General features: G+C 45.0%; 1 protein-coding gene across 3 annotated transcripts in view; it reads left to right on the top strand.

The window, feature by feature from the left end:
• The window catches only part of KCTD15 (potassium channel tetramerization domain containing 15), a 47819-nt gene that overhangs the window by 1607 nt on the left and 23601 nt on the right, over positions 1–22611 (top strand). For all 3 annotated transcript variants that reach the window (XM_068202483.1, XM_068202482.1, XM_068202484.1), the window contains exon 2: positions 4549–4724. In XM_068202483.1, the coding sequence (XP_068058584.1) occupies positions 4561–4724 (164 nt within the window). In that variant the 5' untranslated portion in view covers positions 4549–4560. The remainder of the gene's footprint in view (positions 1–4548; positions 4725–22611) is intronic.

Raw genomic sequence — 22611 nt, 5'->3', positions numbered from 1 at the left:
CGGGGGGGGTGGAGAGGGGGAGGAAGGAGAAAGCCTTTCCTTTTTTTTTCTTTATTTCCTTTTTTTTTCAATTTTTTGGGGTGGGGGAGGCAACCAGAGCTCCAGAGGGAGTTCCCCCTTTGCTCCCCTCCCCCCCCCCCCGCAAAAGTTTCGGGCACGATCTCCTCTGTGCCTGGGTGCAGTGTTCAGTAAAGCAGCGTGGAGGTGTGTGCAAATGTTTATGGACTTTGAATTTTGGAGCCACCGAGCCCAAGGTTTGTAGCCCCCCCGCCCCGCTTTGTCTTTGGGCTGGGAGCACGGCGTAGCAAGTAGTCCCGGAGTGGCTCTGGAGGCAGACCCGAGCGGTCGCCGTGCCCGTGTAGACAGACAAAGGTAATTGCCCAGTCTGTGGCTGTGCGCCTCCGGCAGCGCCGGGGACGCGGACGCTGCCCCGGAGTCACGGCACTGCCGGGGCAACTTGTGGCCCGCAGTGCCGAGCATGGGGCGGTCGGGGGGATGCAGTGGGTGGGTTTACCCCTGGTGGGTCTGCTGGTACAGAAATGAAGGTCCCTGGGGAGGAAGAGCCGCTTCCCCCAGGCTCCAGCAGCCCGGTGCCCGGGGTGCAGCCGGGCCCGGCTGCTGCGGCCCGGCCCGCCCCCAGCCCGGCTCCCCGGGAGAGCAGCTCCATGGCAGGTCCGTAAACCTGCCGTTTTCATGTCACGTCTTAAATGTGCATGAAGGAATTAAACTGCACGAGTGAATAACAGCATTAGTTTCAATTAATTTTTATCCTGGCAACAATAAACTTTAGAAACAAAGCGCTTTTACATCCTTAATTAGTCTTGCTTCCCATCTGTAGTCTTTTAAGTGCCTGCTCCTTGATTTAACTTTGTCCCTCCTTCAGAGCCGCCTCCTTTTTTATTATTTTCCTTTTTTTTTCGTTCCCCCTTCCAGACTGCTGCCTGTTTCTTTCCTGCAACCTTTCACCTCCCTTGTCCCTATCTGTCTGCTCTGCTCTGTGCAGTTTATTTCTCCTGTATTTTCCCAACATCAACAGCAGTATTGGTTACCATGGCCCCAAGCTATGTGCAGAGGTGGGAAAGCTTCATCCGCCCAAAACTTCTTACACTTTTGAAGTCTTTCTTTTAGTAGGATCTGAAATGTATCATCTAGAGTGTGTATTAAATGAACAGTATTCCTGAAGGCTTTAGAGCAAGAAAGGCAACACCCTGGAAAATTCTGCAGTCTTTCAGCATTCTCTGCCCTAGGGTTATAGCCCTGGGCACGGAGCTGAATGGAGCTCTTACAACTGCCTTCTGTTTACCTTTTATGGTTAAAATAACAGCTTAGCAAAGAAGCAACTTCATGGAGAAACGATTCAGTGAAATCATCTCAAGCTGTAGCAGCATAGCTAGTTTAATCACCCCTAGAGAGCTGAACAACTGTGAGCACAATGGGACACAAAATCATTTTGTGTGTAAATGAGCATGGCATTGTGATTATTTCACTTTGCATGGGCAAATAGTTTTTACAAGCAGTTAGCTTAGGAAGGCAGAAAAAGATAAGCTGGCTCTGAAAGATCTTGGTGTGTAATGTTTGAAAAACTAAATATTCACATAATTTGGGAATCAGGCTCTATTGATTTTGCCTTCAGCAGGTTCCTGTGTTACTTATTAGAGCAGGGTTATTGCCTGTGTCACTAGTTGGGATGCTGTATCCTGTTGTAGGCAACTAAAGAGCAAGGATTATTTTACATGGTTTAATAAATGAAGTTTGTTAGTGTTTCTGTGATATTTACCCTTAAGGTTTTAATTTTCTCATCCATATTAGAAAATATGTGCATAAAGACTTCCACTGGATAAATACATTTAGGATTTTGCTTTGTGCATAAAATAAGTACATTACTCAGTGTGATGAATTTTTGCTGTGTGTTACATTAAGAAGAGGAAGGAGTCATTAGAAATAGGGTTATGGTACCTTAAGAAACAGGGGGTATTTTTTTTGGAGCAGTAGTGCTTAGCAGTCGTGCCTCTTGATAATTTGCTCATAGAAAAATGATTGAATTCCACAATTTTGATAAAAATCTAGGATTCATTTTTTAATATGAATCCTCTCCAGCCAGTGTTTGAGTTCCCCTTCTCCTCCTCTCCCCTCAAAAGCCAGTGGCACCCTCAATAAGTAAGAAAAGCCATAAAAGTTTGAGAACTATTTTAGCTTTCCAGTGATTTTCTATAATTAAGTGTTTTTTCAACACATGCTCTAGCTGAGAAATGCCAAAAGCAGAGGATTGTTCAAAAGGTCCCTCCAGTGAATAGTATAAATTAAATATCTACTGTGTGAGTATGGCCTCACTGAGAATCTCAGTCTTTACAGATCAAGGAATTTACTGGTATACTAACATTAAACAAAATCCTAAGATAGCAGCAGTGTTTAAATATGCACAAATAGATTCATATCACTTGATCTTTAGCTATCTGTGCATATTTTAAAATTGATGTCTGTATTTCAAGACAAATGGTTAAATGTAAGGCACATTTACAGAGGACTGGAAGTCCTTTGATTTCATTTGGAAATTGTAACAAGGGGTGCAGATGAGCCCTAATTAGACTCTTGTTTCGTGAAACTGCCTGAGATTTATTTCTAAGGCGGCCCTGTACCGTGCAAGGTCTGTACCTTTATCATTAGTGAAGGTGGTTGGGGTCTGAACAAAGACAGGGTTGACATTCAGCCTGGATCTTCTGACCCTTTCTTTTAAGTGAAGGAGTAGAGACTGAACATGAGTTTACAGTGCTCTTTGGTAAGGAAAAAAACCAGCCACCTTTGTCTGTGTTGGCAGACAGATCACTAAACATGTTGCTAAAATACTGCAGGTACTTACATACTAAGTTGTTTTTGAAAGTTAGGTGTTTTATTTATGCTATATGACATATTTACTGAAGGTTGGCCACAACAAGCTCTTGTGGGAAACAAGAAAGCAACATCTTCAGTCATGAAAGGATTCAGTCACTTTCCTTGAAGGTGGTGCTGTAGTGAAAATGTTAATGCCCAATTTCGCATCGGCTGACACAGAAGTCCTAGGACAGAGTTGGCATTTGCTTCGTGCTCAGTGCAGATGTCCATCCAGCCTCTGAAGAGACAAGGATGTGGATTCATAATGGGGTGATGTATTCTGTGCTGTAGCTGCAAGAAATCCTTAGGAGCTAACCAAGATGAAATACAGTAAATGGAGATGTTGTGATGACTTTGTGAAGCTGTTCAGATTTGTTAAGATTTTTCAGTCCTTTTCTCTATAGCTTGGAAATTATTTTACAAGGAATGTTGCTGATTTATGTTCATCAAGTGGTGTTGTCGGGTATCTTGTGCAAAATACTGCTAAGAGAAAGGCAAGACCAGCTTTAGATTTCTAAGAAACATTGTCAAAGTAATGTGGGAGAAATAGAAATTCACTTTGCAATGCTGCATGTAAAGTGCTTGTCAGATGCAAGGAAGAGCCTGGGTGCTTGGTAGCATGCTTGAATTACAAAATACCAGAAAAATTAGATTATATTCAGAAATGTCTTCAACTATAATGTTTTGCATGTGTTCCTTTCCCCATAAGGGGGAGAATGGATGTACATTTTCTTAAAGTTTTCTAGAAGGGCTTTTTTTCTGTTTGACCTGTGTGCCGTCTGCACCGATTGAACTGAAATCAGCTTTGAGAAACGTTTCATGGAGAATAAGCTGTGCTTTTCTTAAGAAGAGAATTGAGGAATTTTCTTTTGCTTGGTTGTCCTGTTCATTTTTAAGGCATTTCAGTATTTTTAGCTTTGGTTTTGCTGAAATTTTTTTTTTTTAATTCAGTTCAGTAATTTCACTAATTTTCCAATATTTTTAGGGCAGGAGACATTGGGTGGATTGTGGAATTTATGATTTCACGTGCTGGATTATTCAGTACTTTCTTGTCCTAAAAGCATGGGTCAGTTTACTTATCTTTCTGTTTTCACTGCTTCCAGCTATTAATTGCTTTCAGTTTGAAAGCTTAGTAGTTGTTTAGGTCTAATATTAAGGTTTAACTGAAAATTATCCATTTATTTCACAATTATTGAAAATAAGCCAGAAAATTGATCTTAGTTTGAAGTGAAATTTACTACATGTATAAACTAAATGCCTTAGGTACTGAGGAAGTCACTAATTTAGAGGTGTCTTGTTATTGAGACAAACTTGCAAAAACCCCCTGAATCCCAATTCACCAATTGGTTATTCGTTTGTCAGGGGATATTTCACATCTAACACATAAGCCCACGACCTTTAATTAGAATTTTGCAGTTTGTTTTATGCCCCTTGAGGCTGACACCTTGAAAATTTTTTTCTTGATTTCTTATTGCTAATAAGCATCTTTCTCTTCCCCTCTGGTACTTAGAAGAAAATGATGCAAATACACTTAATTACAGTGGTGGCAATAATTTGTTAGCTGAATATGTGATCAGGCAGATGCAAAAACGATCTGATTAGATCTGTGATCACACTGGAAAGAAAGGTAACACACTGCTGCATTTAAGAGAAACTGTTCTTTTCGCCTCCCCGCTGCAGGAGGGAAGAAGCATGTCCCGTCTGTCTCTGACACGCTCCCCGGTTTCTCCTCTGGCTGCTCAAGGAATTCCTCTCCCAGCTCAACTCACCAAGTCCAACGCTCCCGTGCACATCGATGTAGGAGGACACATGTACACCAGCAGCCTGGCCACCCTGACCAAGTACCCAGACTCCAGGTGAGACCTTGGTGTTGGCAGGCTCGCTGCCTGTGCTCACTGCGGGTACCTGTGAGGAATATTTCAGTGCGAAGTACGATTTATTACATATTCACCGCTTATGAATAATTCAGTTCCTGATTTATACAGTAACTTCACCGGGTTCTGCAGAAAAAAAGGCCTGTACAATTTATATATTATTTAGAGAGTCTATTAATTTTCTCTCTCAACATCTTCTGAGCTCTGCTGATATGTTTGAAGCACCTGTTGGTGTGCTGCCCTAGATTATCTCCAGCTATACCAGGAAACTCGTTTCTTTCAGTTTTGTGGGGGGGAAATCGGTTTTTTTCTTCCTCAAGGAGAAAGAATGGTTCTGCTACTGTGGGACTTGGGGATGCTTCTGTTGGCCAGCCAGAATCCTGACCTCCCTGGTAGCTGTGTGCCTCAGCAGTCAGTTCCTCTGGGCAGTGCCTGGCTGACCCGCTCTGGCTGCTGCAGGTACAGGCTGGATGAAATTCCTGTGCGTCTGAAAGTACTGCCTTGTGCTGGACAGGTTGGTGACATGGCTGGCAAGATTCATGTAGATCTGGCCAGAATTATCTCAGGATAGACTCCAGATACGCGTAGTTAGGAATAGAAGTGGCATGAGATTATATCTGTGTGTGACATGGAGTGTCTGTTGTCTGCCTGGCTGCCAGTCCTGCAGGGGTCTGGGCACCACGGAGGGTGGGGGATCGTGCAGGGCACTGCTCTGGGAGGGGTGAAAGCCCCTTGGTGGCAGCCGGACCTTGAGAGCAGCCTGATTGTGATTTACAGCCATGGCCACTAAAGCAGTGCAGCTTTTTGTCACTGAGGCTGCTCGGGGTGCAGAGGGTGAGAGCCGGGGCTGAGTGTGTGAGTGCAGGGCAGTGTGTCTGTGCGGGGCCAGGGTGCCCAGGGCACCCTTGCCTCCAAAGCAAGCCAAAGCCCAGATTTTTTTGCCAGAGGTTTTGCTATTTGCATGGCCAGTATTCCATAAGATAGACTTTTGTTTTTCTTTTTTGGTATGACAACCAGTGTAAAGTGCTAGTTTCATCTGAAGATTTTTCTTTTAAAAGAAAAAAAAAAAGAACTAAGGGGTTTTGCAGATTTGGCAGTTTCCCAAGCAATAAATGACATTTATGGAGACACCTTGAAATGCCTCTAATATCATAAAGCATATGGCTGGGATTTCATTCCAAGGAAACGGTGCTGCTGAAATTCTCTATGGAAAAAAGCCCAATTATTAAAGTACCTATATTTTATGGTCGGACCAAAACAGTATGATTTTTTTGGACAGTGTCTGTTTAATAATGTCTTTGTGGTACTACTTTAATCATAGAGAAGAAATCTGTTTAGTGAAGAGAAATTTATAATGGAGAAGCATACAAATGCTTCATAGTATTAAAAATTACAGTGAAGATTCAGCAGTTGTAATAGAGTGACACATCTGTTTCCACATTTTAAAATATTGCTGCTATTTTTAAAATATGCCCCACATCAAACTTACTTAATAAAAGCTTCAGGTTTGGAAGCTTTGGGAGAATATACATAAATTCACAGATTTTATTTCAAGAGAATGGAGTACTGAAGCAAAATTTTCTTTTTTCTGCTTGATAAATAATAAAAGCATATTTCTTCAGATTTTGAAAGTCCAAAACTAACCAGAGCTTACATGCTGCCTGCTGTGTACTGTCTTTCGTTTATATTGCTATGTTATCTTATAAGGCTTGAATACTTTTTCAGCTGCTCAAACTTCAGTTCTGACTGAAGTGAGAGCTTCCAGGATGAAACCTAGAGGTGACATTATTTTTGTAGTAAAAGATAAACCTTCACCAGCAGCCCAAGTAGGACATATTGCTTGATACATTATGAAACTGGATGAAGGCTGTACCTTATTTATTATATTCTTTTTTTATTTTTTTAAATATTGTTATTTTTTCTGCGGTGCTGCTTAGTAGACTTAGTTGTAAGCCCATCACTGAGTCCCTCACTGGCCCACTGGCATTCCTGGTCGAGGCAAAATACTGCAGATATTCCATGAGGATGGCTGGAGCTCCTGGTGCTGCTTCCCTGCCCTGCTGTGGATTTTCCACATGGCACAGACTGGCTTTGCAGTGCTGGGGCTGGGAGAGGATTCCCGGGTCTCTTCACAGGGCAAGGAGGAGAGAGACAGCTCTTCTGAGCAAAATAGCTGGAAATAATGCCAGGGCACTGCTGGCTCCTGCCAGCAGCGTGGAGAGGCGCGGCCACGCTGATCCACGTCAGAGCTGTCTGGGTTATTTTGGACAGCCTGTTAAACTCTTGGTGTGAGCGTGAGTTTAAAGGCTTCAAATCCAAGAAATCACACACATTTGTAGATTGTATTTCAGCAAAAGATAAAAGCATGTGCTGAAATGCTTTGTTAAATCTTAGCTGCAGTCACATAAAATAGTTTGTGCTCACTGAAATTGAAAACTGTGAGAATGAACTTCCTTTTTATTTGTTTTACAATTTCTGTGGCTTTCTCTGTGCTCCCAGATCCCAGAGAGCTTCTAGCTTGTAGGCTTTTTAGCATATACTGTACTTGGGTTTTTAAGGACACGTGGACTGTGAGCATGTGTATAAACAGGTGTGCACGCACAGAAACATCACCTGCTGATGGAGAAAATAAATCACCAAGTCGTGTTTGAACTTCCTCAGTGTTTTGGGGAGGTCCTGAGCAAACTCCGTTCATGTTGACTTGAGTGAGAGGGAGGCGCTCCGGCAGGAGCACGTGTAGGTGTGAGCAGTTCCTGGCATGCCTGTGCTGCAGTCACCCTCCGGGGTGACACAGGTGACACGGCAGTGGCTGGCTCTGCTCTGCCCGCCTGGGCCACCTCAGGTGTGTGCTTGGCTCTGCTTCGGGGAGGAAAAGGAGGAGAAGGACCGTAGTCAGGAAATCTCGCTCAGGTTACTGAATGGCTGTTAGTGTGAAGCCAGAGGCCAAGTCTTGCATTTCAGAGATCCCAGAGTTGTTTCAGAGCAACTGTTATAAACGCCAATCACTTGGTTTTTAAAATTTTAAAAGTTTAATAATAATAAAATGGTTATAAAAATAGTAATACAATTAGAGTAATGAAAATTTAGAGTTGGGACAATTACAAGACAATAAAAAGCAAAGAATTACGGACGTCCGGATGCTCTCGGGCACTTTAGCCCGATAAGCATGCCTTGTGAACAAAGGAATAACCTTTAAAAGCAATAGCCTGTTGCATATTCATATATCTCATACATGATGCATAAATTCCTTGCAAATTAAGAACTTTTCTGGTTTTTGTCAACTTCTTCCCTTTAATCCTGGTGGTTCCATAAAGACGAAGAGAAGGTGGAAGAATGTTTGTCTTTTCCGATAAGGAGGCAGTAATTCTTTATGGGCCCCCATCATTGTCATCTCTGTGTGAAGAGTTTCTTCATCATCTCATCTCTTGCTTGAGCTAGTAAAAAAAACCCACATACACAGGTTCTATTTTAACTACAAAACTACATTTACCATACTATTAAAATGTTAATACAACACTTCTAATCAATATAACATAATACATATAGTATTCAATTTAGTATTTGCGAAAAGCCGATCATAAAATATGCATTTTTCACACAACTTTGACCAAGTCTTTGATGTTGTTTGTATTAGTGCAGCTGCTGTGATCAGAGCATTTGTCCATTGATGAAATTTGCATAAGTAAAGGTTCCAGATTAGGCATTAAAGGGGGTAGATGTCCTCTTTCCCGTAAATTTTTATGGCCCACATAAATTCTCTTAAGAGGAGAAAACTTGAGCAGGCACAACTGGTGTGACAAAGGAGAAGAGGGTTAAACAGCCGCTGTCAAAGGTGGTTTCTGGACCACTCAGACTCACCCACTACTCTTGCACACCTTTCCAGCTGGCTTTTTGAATTAAACCACACACAAGAAAAAAAGCTGGCCTTTCAGAGGGTGAAAGGCAAGGGAAATGAGAAACATAAAAGGAAACTGTGATCAACAACAGCGTAATGATGGTGGTCTCAGAAATTACCTCACAAATAATATTATTATTCTCACGTCCTCTGCCTACTTGTGACCACTTTCCATGCATACCCAAAATTGTCATTAAAGTTGATAAGCTTTGAAGGTACAAGGAGGTTGATGTTGTCTGCCTGGATCTGAGGCTCAATTTCAGTAGTTTGTTTTCAGCAAATTCTCCTACTTAAACTCCCAGTTCTTGTAGTTCTGAATTGCAGGTTAAAAAAAAAAACAAAAACAAAGAAACCAAAAAACTGTTGAATTCTACCAACTCTTACCATCAGCATCTTTTTTTCTATAATAATTGGCTAAGTAGAGAAATTATTAATCTTTGTAGCATTTGCTCTGGAAATTTCATTCCTGTCTTCACCCAGAGGACCTCTAAAGCAGCCCCTTCACACATTGACACTTAAATGTGGATTTGTATGACAGATTGTAAAGGCTGCAAAACCTCTAGCACATCTACAAAGTGAGTTGCAAATTGTATTTATGCAATGGAGTGAGACAGTTTTTACATTTAGAAAACAAACCTGCACCAGAAGTCCTTATGTGCAGTCAGGAATACCCAAAGGCATTGCCAGATCCCCCAGTCTTATTCCCACTGAACTCTGGCAGACATCTCACTGACTTCAAGCAGAAAAGAAGTAGAACCTCCAAATCCCTGTAGACCACAGCAAGCCCCAGCTTCTTGATTTCTTGATTTTTTTTGATACCACTTTGAATTTTTTTTAGAAAGCAGAAGATTTTTTTTTTGTCAGAAGCCTGTCCTTTTCACAGTCCTGAATAGTGTTTTTATCTCAGAGAATTGCTCTGAGCTCTCTCTGAGCTGTGCTGCTGTACGAGGTAAATATATTTGCCTTCCATTCTTGGATAGTTAGTGTACAAGGCTCTGTTTAGGATACTTCCATGTGCTGTAAAGCTGAAGCTTTCAGTGACATTACTTATGACAAAGGGGAGCAGGAATGATTTCCATGGCAGTGCCGCTGTCCAGGTGGGAGCCGTGTGGGTGCCCAGAGCCCAGAGAGCCTCCCCTGGGGGTTTGGGAGCTCTGCTCCCAGCCTTCCCCCCAGCAGGAGGGAGCTCCTAAAGCCATCATGTTGCTGTGTTCTTTGGAGAGTTTTAAAGTTCTTTTAAAAGTTTTCTATGCTTTCTGATGTTGACATATTTATACTGAATTTTCTCACACTGTTCATGTAAATAATGATTATTTTGCACTCTTCTTTGTGGGAGGAGAGAATTGATAGACTGTTACTTTAACCAGTGTGGTTGGAGAGGTGACAATTTCACCCTCCAATCCACTGTCACTTTTATTATTCTATATACAGTAGAGTCAGAAAATAAAATCCTCTCTTTTAGTTCTTCCCTCTTTTGCATCTAGCATCCGTGTGTGAGTTATTTCGTGTCTTAGTGTGACACCATAATACACTTTTCACACCCTTTTTAGTTTCTCCAGTAAATTTATCATTTATTGATTTATTTATTTTATGGGCCGCATCATTTGTTTAAATTTAAACTTTATTTAAACTTTCTTTAAATTGACCTTAGATAAGCATATTTAAACATCAAGGATATACTTGTTTAAGTACATGTACACATATAGAGTGTATATTATATATATATATATAACCAAAATATGCTTAAGAAAACTTAAAGATAACATTACTGACACAGAATAAAAAAAATGATCTTAAAAATGGAATAAAACATAAAATCTTAAAATGAATAAGAATTAGACCTGACCCTGAATAAACTTAAGAACAATCAAACTTAACAGAAATCAATCCTAACAGAAAATTGCTCTTAATTAACTCAGTGGAATAAGAAAACATAACATTACAATGGAGATAACCACATGATAAATGGAAATGGCCCAGGGCAGCTGAGGCAGTGCAGCACAGTGCCCCTCTGATCTCAGCTCTTGGGCACTGGGCTCTGCCACCCCATCTCTGGAGCCTGTGCCCTCCAAGGAAAACCAGCACAGGTTTTATTATTTGGATCAGGAACTAATGACCTCTCTGCAAGACAGTAGTTTTCCAGGCATATCCCTGCCTCACTTGCCTCTAAACCCATGGACTTTTTTGATGATTTACAAAGGAGTCCCCTAAAGCTTGTGTCTTCTCTGAATGTTTCTTGTCAAACACGTTGTCATTCTTCTGCTCCCCCCTTAGACAAGCTCTCCTACCAAGTGATCTGATTCCAGCTACTCTCTGGGTATCTTTGGGGTTTAATTCACCTGCCTTTTCCTCCAGCACCTCCATCTCTTGGGTTGTTGGAGCTCAGCACTGACACCTGAGATCTGCTTCTCCCCCCTCCTCCGCAGCCACACCAGCCCGGACTGAGTTCAGGGGAATTCTCTGCTCCAAGTTTGAGGACCCCTCTGTTTTCCCTGCTGGAACACGATTACTGACCCTGTACAGCTGGATGCAGTGCTTTCACAGCTCAGACACCCTTCCTGAGATCTACTGGACAGATTTCCCACACCATCCTTTGCGTGAAGGGCTCTGTACTGGCCCCCACTCTGCACTTCTTGGGAGGGAGGAGGGAAATTCTTAATATGGATATCTTTAGGATATACAATTCTCTGGATTTAGCAGAGCTGAGAACATCTCATATATCTTGCTCATGTATTCAAGTGTCAGTCTTAAAATAATTTATTTGCTAATCTTCCATCAAATCTGTGTATTATTGAGGTTATTGCCTGAAGACAACGTCCAATTAGCAAATTTTGTCACTTACCCCGTGCTGGCAGTTAGGGTGTAAATCAGTGATTAAACAAGGCCTCTGCTCAAGGCAGGTTAAGTGGGGTGAAGGCCAGATGTGCTCCTGAGCAGTGGGCGTTGGTGGTGTGCCAGCACGATCCCCATCTGCAGCAGGGTTGTCTCTCTGGACGGCACAGGCTGGCACAGGCTCCTGTCAGCCCCGTGCTGCTGCCCTCCTGCGCCCCTGCAGTCGCGTTCATCTCCCTCAGGTGTCCCCAGGTCCCTCCGTGCCACTGCCACTGTCACGCCGTGCCGCTCGCCCGCCCAGCAGCTGTGCAGCGCCCCGTCCCTCCTCGCCCCGCACAGTGAAGGGCACAGTGGCACACGTCAGCCTCTGTAAGGCACCACCGTCCCCCCAGAGCAGCTGTGCGGTGCCCTGCTTGGGGTGGCACTGGCAGTCCCAGCTGGGAGCTGCAGAGGCACATCCAGCGCTGCGGAACGTGCCTGCACGAGCTGCAGCACAGAGCTCTTGCATTTCAGCAGCTGCTGGCAACTTCACCCAGACACTGGCTTCTAAGCAAAGCGCCTGAAGAGGCAGGAACAAGTCTTTTCCCTGCACGCTGGGGATGCTCCGAGGGGCAGGTTCTGGGCACGGCGCAGGGGCGCTGCCACACCGGCGTGGCAGCCCTGCAGCGAGGGGGGAGCCTGCCAGGCAATTGGGTGTGTGCTGCAGATGAGAACAAGTAAAGGAGCCAAAACCCAGAGATTTTGGATATAAGCAGTGCTTTTTCTGAATTAACATAAGAATTCTTGTAGAGATTAACATCAGTTTTGGATTCATATCATGCACTTGAGATTCAGAGATAAATCTTTGGAGTGGTCATTGAGCAAATGTGTCTCTGGTTTCTAAGGGAGCTTTGACCAGCTGAACCCATAAGATAAAAACCCAGAGGAGGGCTTTTCCCCCTTTACACCCTCTGTTTCCCCCCTGCCTGTGGATGTTGTACTTACTAAAGCAGGAGTTGGAGCAAGCAAAGGGTCTCCCTTTGCCAAGTGTGCTTTGTCAGGGGGTGTAAGCTGAACCTGTCTGTCCCCATCTGCAGAGCCAGCTCATTGCAGGTGCTACATGGCCAAGGTCACACAAAGTCCTTGCAGCACTTTGATGAGCTCTGGGAAAGGTGTGAAGTGTTTGTTCCTGCAGGCACTGTGTCCTGCAGCACTGTGTGTTGCTGCGTGGACACAGCCAGCACAGCTCCAGAGCAGGGGAAGGACTGACCAGAGCTGCTACAGCTTGAGCTGACCGGTCCCAGGTGCCAGAGGAGGAGTACATGGCTTGGTCTCTATGAAAAATAAAAATAATCTGTAAGAGGCATGTCTTTACAGCTGGGAATGATGATAAATACCCTGTTTCTGTCACTGGCTGGACACTCCTGGGCGCAGTGTCTGTCAGAGCCCGTGGAGGAAGCGCACTGTGGTAGCAGATTTCCACGTGTTCCCTCTGTTGTTGCACAGCTGGAGCAGTAGCTTTGGTGGTAGAGGATCCCTGTAACCCTAACCCTGCATCCCATTAATTTAGGGAGATGGGAAGGAAGGAATTTATATTTGTGTTTTATATACACAAAAGTCCAGTTTGTGTCCACCTCTCCAGGGTCTCCTATGAACTGGCATGTAGGGAGCCACAGCAGAGCTGAGCTGTCTGCTGTCACAAAGGTGTTTGCTCCGTCCTGGACTTGATAACCACTGCCCTGCCCAGCACAGCCCCAGACTGGGAGCTGCCCACAGGCTCCGGAGAGGAAAGCAGAGTGTAGCCTTTGGGAGTGCAAATCTTACTGCAGTTGGGTGCTGAGATTGGGTCCTGTCGATGAACAAATTATTTGTGTGTTTACTTGGAAAAGTTCAAGAAAATACTGGTCTCTGGTTCAAGACTGGCTGGTCTCTGATGAATGTTTTTTCAGAAATTCTATCTTCTCTCTACACTTGCAGCCTGGGTTGTGTGAAGACGTAAGTGGGTGTTATGGTGACTAGGAAGGGGCAGACTGAGCTCTTTCTGTGGAGGAGCAGATAGCAAATCAACACTCAGATGACACAGAGGAATAACATGGTTGTGGTGCTGTGCCTTGCACAGGTTGTTCAAAACCCCGGAATTTGAGAAAATTGCACAGTCCTACCCAGACAGCAGCTTCCTTGCCTCAGCTAATCAAAAGGCAGAGCAGGCCTGTCATGCAGCTGCTGCAGCCAGGCTGTTGCCAGGAGGGATGGCACTTGTGGCCACTGAGGGCAGTCCAAAAGATGAACATTGAATGTTCATGCCCAGTCCCTTTGGTGCAAACCCCAGCTGACCTTGCCTTGTGTTCTGCTCTTCCCTCTCATGTTCTGCAGTGATAACATGACTGTAGCTGAGTTACACTTACCACAGTAATTCCCACCCTTCCTGCTTGTAACAGGTTGAAAACTAGTCTGGTTTACTAAAAAAAATCAAAGAGAAGCCAGCTGACAAGGATACCGAAATTTCAACTTTTTTATTTCATTTAGCACTGTATTTATCTCAGTTTCTTGTTGGCCAAGTTTGGTTTGTCATTTCTTTTGTTGCTACTTTTGCTTATCACTTACCTGACAGGGCACTTTGGTACCAGCAGCATAATTGAAGTATTTTTCAGCAGTCAGTTTCAGGATGGTAAGAGGGAAAGCGATGGCATAGCAGTGTATTTTGAGAAGCCACTTCCACAGGATGCTGTGGAAGTAACTGCCTCTTCCATTTAGTTGCTGCAAGTGGAGGCTCTTTCCTGCTCAACAGTGTGGTGTGAAGTACTGTAAAGATGCTGTGCTACAAAATGCAGCATCTGTACACTTAAAACAAAGGGGGATCTCCTTTATTGATGGCTGCTTGGTGTGCTGTGCATGCAGCTCCCTCGTGGCATGCAGAGGAGCTGTGTGAAGAGGCAGGTTCAGCAGCTTTGTACTGGAAACCGTGTCCCGAGGTCACAGCTCGCCAGGGCACCACTGGAGCTGACGAGGCGTTACCCCTTCACAGCTGGTTTTTGAACACACATCACTGGTGTTTGTCTTTTGATTCGTAAACTTCTGATTTATAGAGACCCTGCAATGGCAAGTAGACCTAGTCTGCTTAGGGGGATATTTCATGAACTACTTAGGAAGTTTATAAAACAGACTCCCTGGATTATGAAGCAAAGGGGTATCTGTTTTGTAAGGAACATGTTATGAAATGAATTTGTCTCTAGGCCTAACTTAATTATTTTAATGATCCCACTGGTGGTTGTCGTAGGTGCCGTTCTGTGTGCATATTGTGACCTACATGCTTGTGATCATTTAAATCTAAAGATTTAAAACTACATTGGACCTTTTTACTTCCTTGCCTCCTTCCACTGAAGTAAATGGAGGTGGTTTGGATATTGGTGTGTTGGGCCACGTCTCTCTTCCAATTAAGTCAATGAGAGTTTTACCGTAAGCTTAAATGAAAACAAGCCCTATTGTTTTAGAAAATGAGCCTAATAATAGACCTGGCCAAAATAATCCTTGTCCTCTGTGGAGTTACAGCAGGGATGGAGCTGGTGTGCTGCGTGGTGAGGAGTTACCAGAACCTGAGCACTGCAGTCAGATGCTCCTGCTGGGTGCCACAGTGCTCGGTCTGAAACCCTTCTGAGGGTGTAAATCCAAGAGTCAGGTGAACACAAAGTGTCCTGCCCTTAGAGGTGCATGCACAAACCTCTCCTGGCCTTCCTAAAGACGTGACTCTGATGCTTTTGAAGGAGTTCCCTTAAATTTCTATCTGTATAACTGAAATCTGAATTAATCTATGCACGCGTTAATGAAATCTTGAAGAACAAAGTGCATATTTAAATAGAAGAAATATGCAGGCATGCAAACACAGGATTCAAATGTGAAAGCAGAAGGGAAGCAGGGATCTGTGGAGCACAGAGTAACAAGCTGGTGTGGAGGATGCCAGGCAGGAGCTGATGCAGGCTGTGCCCTGTGCTGCTGTTACCCCCATGAACGTTGCTCAGTTTCTGTTACGTGAAATGTAATAAATTGATGAGCATATCCAGGCCTTGCAGTACCTCAGCTTGTTCCCTTATGCTGTCCTGACATTAAATGCATAATCTGATGGCAGGGACAGGTATTGTCAGTCACTCTCATGGCTACTATAACTCCACTGATACAGAATTACACCAGGTTGGTGGCTTTCCTAATCCGAATTTACAGCTGGGAGAAGCTGCAGAGCTGGAATTAAACTCCAGAGTTATAAACTCACTTCTCCATGCTCTGTTCACCAAACTGCCTCCTCCTTCAGCTCAGCTGCTGTGGTTAGCATGTACTTCATTCTTTTGATGCTTAAAAATGAAATTACATCTGTAAAAACTTTACGGGGGTTTGTTTTTACCTGACTTGCTCTCACTTGAAACTCAGCCAGGAAAGACAGCTCTTAGCTTCACAAGTGTACTTGATTGTGTTCCTTCCTGATGCAGGCACTGACAGCTGCCTGTCTGTCCGGGCACCAGGACACAGAGGCAGAGCAGAGGAATTTGGTGTTCACCTGTACTGTGTTAAATTGGCTCTATTGCAGTATGGTATGCGTTGAAAAGCCAAAATTGCTGCTTTTTATTTGCTGAGGGTCACCTAAAGCAAAACCTGGGAGTCCTGCCCGTGGCTGCTGGGAAGTTATTATGCAGCATTTGCACCTCTCCTCTTGGTCAGACTCAGAAGGGATCAGCTGGTGAGCTCTGGAGACTGAGGTTTGCCCCATGAGGCTGAAGCACTGAGGGAAGCCCAGAGCCCAGGGCAGGCTCCTGTCTCGCCTCCCTGCTGATGGAGTGCAGCTGCTGCCGGTGCCGCAGGTAATCTGTTTAGGTCTGGAGATGCTTTGGCAGCAGCAAATCTCTCCTGAGAAAGTGGACAATGAAAACCAGGGACTCTCTTTAACCTCTTTGGAGTCATCCTGTGTTAGGCCAATGATTTGTACCAGTGCAATTTACACCAAAGGCTGCAGCTGTGGCATCTGGGGAGTGCAGACTGAGCTCTGCCCTTACAAAACTCACATGCAGTTCCCTGGGCAGAGTTGGGTACTGGAGCTCCATGGGAAGCAGTACATGTGGGACAGTGGAGAAACTGGGTCCTCTGCTGGTGCCAGGCTTGTCTTGGAGGGAATGAGGGCTGCATTTTGGCCAGCAGTACATAAGATTGCTGTTGAATGAGGGAAAAAAGTCAGTGACTGCTGTTTAGTCTTATGGAGGGGGGATAATAAAGCTTGGAGTTAATACCAGTTTCACATGTAGTTCTTCTTTGTTTCACATCCAGTTGTATTCTGTTTGCAGGCATGAGGGTTAAATAGGGGCCTGCTTCTGCTTCCAGTTAAATCAGAGGATGATTTGGCCTTGACTTCACTGGAACCAGAATCAAACCCATGACCAGAGTATTGTATTTAAGAGTGAACCTCTTACAGTCACATAAGAAAGTCAGGTTCAGCTTTCAGTAGCTCATCAGAACTCAACGCTGAACAGTTTACTTATCATTTTAAAGTTTTTGATAAGCTTAATTTTGTAGGGCAGGTGTCCTCTGTGCAGCAGGTGTATTGCTGTCTCCTTCCTGGGTGGGGGTTCCTTTTCTGTAGCCCCTAGACAGGGGCTCCTTTTTTTGGGAATGTGGCTGTGGGGGTGGGCTCTTCCCAGCAGACATGGTGGTGGTGTGTTGCTTCCTGTCTGTCTCTGCTCTCCAGCTGCAGAAGTGAAAAAGCTGCTGGAAATTCCTCTTTTTTTCTGCTCATCTGCCAATGGCTCCGGCTCACCAGCAAAAAACGTACACAAATCTTCCTGCTTGGTGTAGCTCTGTGGGCTTTGGGGATTGTTTTCCCTTCAAAATAACTTTTTAACAAGTTGTTCTTGATGTCTTCAGTTTCTTCAAATGAACAGCCAGGAAAAATACATTGGTTACAGCTTAATCAAAAGTTAGAATAAAGAATAAACAAGAGAATAAACATGATTCATTCATCATTTGAAGCGTGATAACAAAATATGGATAGAGAGAACTGAGTGCAACTTCCCAATCACACGCACGCTTGGAGAGAAATAGGAGCAGTGACAGTGTCCTGTGAGTTCCTGCAGTGTCTGCTCCAGAGAGAGAGTGTGCTGGAGGTGGGCAGCACTGCACTGCAGCAGCTTTACATTCTGGGACTGGGCAAAATCAGTGTAGTTTTTTGTCCTCAACTCATTGGAGGACACAAGGATGGGCTGCAGGACAGGCAAATGGAGCAGGAATGTAAGACAAGCTGGGTTCTTTTCAAATTATTGCCAACAGCAGGAGAGCTGCAGCAGTTTAGTGGATCAAGGAAGTGTCCAGGCTCAGGGGCAGCTGCTTGTCAGCAGAAAGCTGATGTATCAGTAGCCAGAGAGACTGGAGTCATTCCTGCTCACGGCACTGGGGATGTCCCAGTGCAGCACAGGCCAGCGTGGGCACCCAGGGTCACTGGGTGTCCCTGCTCAGCCCAGAGTCCTGGGCAGCCTGGGCCTGGGAGCTGTTTCCTGTGAATCTGGAAATAAAGGAGATAATCACAGGAAAGCAGCTCAGCGTTTTGTCTGGGATTTGTCTGTGACCCCAGCAGGTTAGACTTTGCAGCTCTGTGTGTGAGCGGTGTGTGCCAGAGTCAGTCTGTTGGCTGTCACCATTTGTGCTCTGTCAAAGGCTGTGAAGCCCTTGAGTCAGTGACATCCCTCTTTCTCCTGCTGAAACGTCCTGGTTTCACAGCACCCACACATGCAAAAGATGTGGAGGGCCAGACTCACACCCTGAAAGGGAAATGAGTTCCATTTGACATTTTCCCTGCCTTCACCGAGTCTCAGTGGGAGTTTCACTCTTGACTTCAGCAAGCGAGGATTTAGCCCATTTGTATTCTAATATAACCAGTGGCTGCATGTTCTCAGCCTCCCAGCACGCCCAGCGCTACTGGGCTGTTGGTAATGGAAGTAAGTCCAGATTTAGTCAGATTGAAAATCTTAGTGAAATACTGAGTTATTCTCCACTGGAAGTTACAGAAAGAAGGAGAGCAGCAAGAGAGCTGGTGTTTGGTGCAGCCCTGCACTCACCAGGGCCCTCGTAGCACCATGATTAGGGCAGAGGGATGGTTAAGGAATAGCAAGAAAAGACTTGTACAGGCAAGAGTGTTTTATTTGAAATTTGTATCTTCTCATGTATTAACAACTTAATTTTCTTGAGTGCCTACAACTCCCACAGAGTTTGAGCTGCAGTGCAGTTCTTGCAGGATTGGGATCTTTGGAAAACCTTTGTGAAACTAAGATGCTAGTTTTGAATTTTGGTTTAAATTAAAGAATTTTTGTTCTAAGTTTATTTTCATGACCAATATTTAGTGTAAATTATGTGTTGAGAAAACATGAGAGGCCCAGAACCCTCACAGGCCTCAAATCAGAGCAGCAGGAACAGTGGCATGATAGAGGATACCATATAAATTTATATTAATGTTTTTAATTTTCCCCCACTATTTAGGCAAAAATTCAATTAGAATGAAGTAAAAGGCATAAGGAGAGAAAAAATAGCCTATATATAGCGTATAACAGAATGTTATGCTGGAAAAAATCAGTAGCACCAGAAATCCAGCTTACATTCTTCTTTAACTTCAAGTGTAAGTCCACAATTTAAAATAAAGAGAGGAATTCCCAGGTAGGTGGATATTACCTGCAGTGTAGCAACTTCTGTGCAGTTGCTTGATCGCAGAGTATTTCATTGAAAAAATAATTTTCAGCTCCTACCCTAAACACATCCTGTGTTACGAAGGCTCATATTATTTGGTGACTTTTATTGAAAATATGCAAGTCAGGCAGACTCTGCTGTTCCCACTCTCCCCAGACAGTTAGTGCTTGTTAGGAGCAGGGGTTGCAGGACTGGCCTGTCTTGCACTGCAGTAACTGCAGCCTCTGCTTGGGTTGGGTTGCCCACCTGACATGGTCAGAGCCCTGTTCCGGGCATGGTTACTCCAGAGCAGCTCAGCCAGACCAAACAGTGGGAATTGGATGATTAAGCATCATAAATCATGGGAGGCTCTTTGTCACTGTCCCTGGTGCCAAAGATGAACAAGCCATCTTGTAATGAAGAAATGTGAATTGTACCTGTATTTGAAAGCTACATTTTTTCCCTTGTTGAGCACAGCAAATGCTTTTCATCACTGATGGGTTAAATAGGTGTGGTGGGAAGCTGATGTGTGTGCAGCAAAAGGTCTGTGTCCTCTGTGTGTGTATCTGCTTCCCTTACCTATGGATGTAGGCATGTGCCAAATAAATTAAAGGATTCACGATACAGCAATTAACGTACTAGAAAAGTTTGTTTAGGGAAGTATTTTAATAGCTGTTAACACCTTAAAATAGACAAACTCTTGAATAAGGCAAATTGGAATCATCAGCCTGATGAAGGGCTGTGTCCTGCCTCATTGCTCGTGGCTAAGCAGCACTCTGCTCCTGTTGGTCAGGACACGTGGCAGCAGCCAGGGAGAAACTGGGCATGAGTGAGCAGTGCTGATGGGCCTAATCCTACCAGCAGGTGAAAGGCTTAGGGTTAATACCCCTGTAAACCTGGTGAGAATGCAGAGCTTACGGGAATCTCAGTTCCCTTCCATTTGCTCTGCTCCTTGTAATTGTCTGAGCACTCCTCCTCCTCCCTGTTGGGGTGTGTGGCTGAAGGGATACAGGGCCAGAGTGGCTCTTGACTACCAAGAGAATTTTTTCATTCAGGAAAAGACACAGGCTTCTCTGCTTGGGATTAGTGTTTCCACTTCCTTGTCTTACCTGCTAATTTATGTCAAGTTGATACTGTTTCTGCAAATGAAAGAGATAAGTGTAGTGCATCAAACTATGAATACACACACATTTCCAGGAAGTTACATATCAAAGTCATCTGCTAAAGTGTCTTAAATGTGTAGATAGGCTATAAACAGCAAGCATCTCTCACTGTTACCATGAATTCTTTGTGGTATTTCAAAAATAATGGGTAATTTGCACTTCAGTGGATTTTATTACCTGTTGCTCCAGTGGACTTTAATTGATAGTAACACTGACAGAAAACAGAATTGTCCATGGCTTTGTTTTAACTACAAAATCCATTATACACCTAATTTTGCTTTTTTAGTGGTGGCATAGAAAGAAGAAAGAAAATCCTTCCAGAGCTTCCTAAGAATGATTCTGCATGGTAGATTATAATGTGCTTTATGGATTATTGACTTTTAAAAATACATGTTGATACTATATAGACTAGCTCTGATCTGTAACAAAAATAGATATCGTAGTCTGAACAGCAAAATATGAAGTATTAAATCTAGGTAATAGATCCTGCAGTTCCTTCAGGTGCTCAATAGTTAATGAGTGTAATATCCTTCAGAAGCATGGCAAAGTGAGCATATGGCTCAAAAACCCCTGTGGCATTCCAGGATCAGCACTGGGAGGCAGGAACAGGGAGCTATAGGAATTGGAGATGGATAAACATGTTACCCTGTGAGTTACCTCCTCGTAGTGAGTTGATCCTGGCTGGACTCCAGGCACCACCAAAGGTGCTCTCTCCCCTCTCCGCAGCTGGACAGGGGAGAGAAAATAGAGTGAGGGTTCATGAGTTAAAGACCAGGAGAGACCACTCAGGAAATACCATCAAAGGCAAAACAGGCTAGAATTAGAGGTATTAATTGGATTTATTGCTAACAAAATCAGAGCAGGATAATGAGAAGTAAAATAAACCCTTGCCCCCAGCTCCCTCTCCTTCCCAGCTTTAGCCCCTCCCCTGCTGGCACAGGGAGACAGGGAATGACGCTTTTGGTCAGATCATCCCCCAGAGCTTCCCCTGCTGCTCAGGGAGAGGAGCCCTTCCCCTGCAGGACTGTGGGGTCCCTCCCACGGGAGACATTTCTCTGTGAACCTCTCCCCTGGGGCTCACACTCAGGAGCAGCAGCTCTCTGTGACCTGCTGCACCCCGAGTCCCTCCCACGGGCACACAGCCCTCCCAAACCTGCTGTGGAGTGGCTCTCTCTTTCCAGGGGTGCAGTGCTCCAAGGACAGGCTGCTCCAGCCTGGGAGCAGGGCCCTCTGTCCCCTGGGTCTCCCACTGGGTCACAGCCCCCTCCAGGCACCCCCTGCTCTGGTGTGGGCACCTCTGCCAGGGGCTGAGGTGGATCTCTGCATCCCCCGTGGATCCCAGGGGCTGAGGTGGATCTCTGCATCCCCCTGGATCCCAGGGGCTGAGGTGGATCTCTGCATCCCCCGTGGATCCCAGGGGCTGAGGTGGATCTCTGCATCCCCTGTGGATCCCAGGGGCTGAGGTGGATCTCTGCATCCCCCATGGATCCCAGGGGCTGTGGATGGATCTCTGCATTCCATGGATCCCCAGGGGCTGTACAGCTGCTTCACCATGATCATCACCAGGGTCTGCAGAGGAATCCCAGCTCTGGTGCCTGCAGCACCTCCTGCCCCTCCTTCTCCCCTGACCTTGGTGTCTGCAGAATTGTTCCTCTCACATGTTCTCACCCTGCTCTTCTCTGGCCACAATGACAACTGTGCAGTAACTTTTTTTTTCTTCTTCAGTCTGTAATCACAGAGGGGTTATCACCACTTCTAATTGGCCCAGCCTTGGCCAGAGGTCCATCAGTCTTTGGAGCTGCCAGGGATTGGCTCTGCCAGACATGGTCCTTCTGGCAGCTCCTCACAGAAGCCACCCCTGTAACCCCTCTGCTACCAAAGCTTGGCCGTGCCAGCCCAATACACTCCTCCACCCTTCTGCTGAGGTTGGACCATTCTGCTTCATGCTCTTGTTAAAACTGGAGGCTTTAGTGTCTCTGTTTTGTTCTCACAGGTCAGTTTTGTTTTGAACACGTGTGGTAGCTCTCTTGTGCCGTCAGGATTGACAGGTCTGGGGCTGAGTGATGCCTGTAGGACACTGGCAGCTGAGCTGCCGTGCTGAAGGGTAGGTGCTTCCCCAGCCATGAGGGAGTTGAGGAGGAGGAGCTGGTGGTCAGGGTGGCTCGAGCCCGTGGAGTGGTGGGTGACCCGTCTGACACCACAGGCTTGATGCCTGCACTGCACTTGAGGCTGGAAGTTGGTACCTGATCAGGTACCTGCCAGAGGCTCCTTTTGGGGCACCTCTCTGTGCCTTCGGGACCACGTGGCTGCC

This window comes from Anomalospiza imberbis, chromosome 12 (assembly GCF_031753505.1).
Source record: "Anomalospiza imberbis isolate Cuckoo-Finch-1a 21T00152 chromosome 12, ASM3175350v1, whole genome shotgun sequence".
Taxonomy (NCBI): domain Eukaryota; kingdom Metazoa; phylum Chordata; class Aves; order Passeriformes; family Viduidae; genus Anomalospiza; species Anomalospiza imberbis.
The sequence above is the reverse complement of the archived record's forward strand: the minus strand, read 5'-3'. Positions and strand labels throughout refer to the sequence as shown.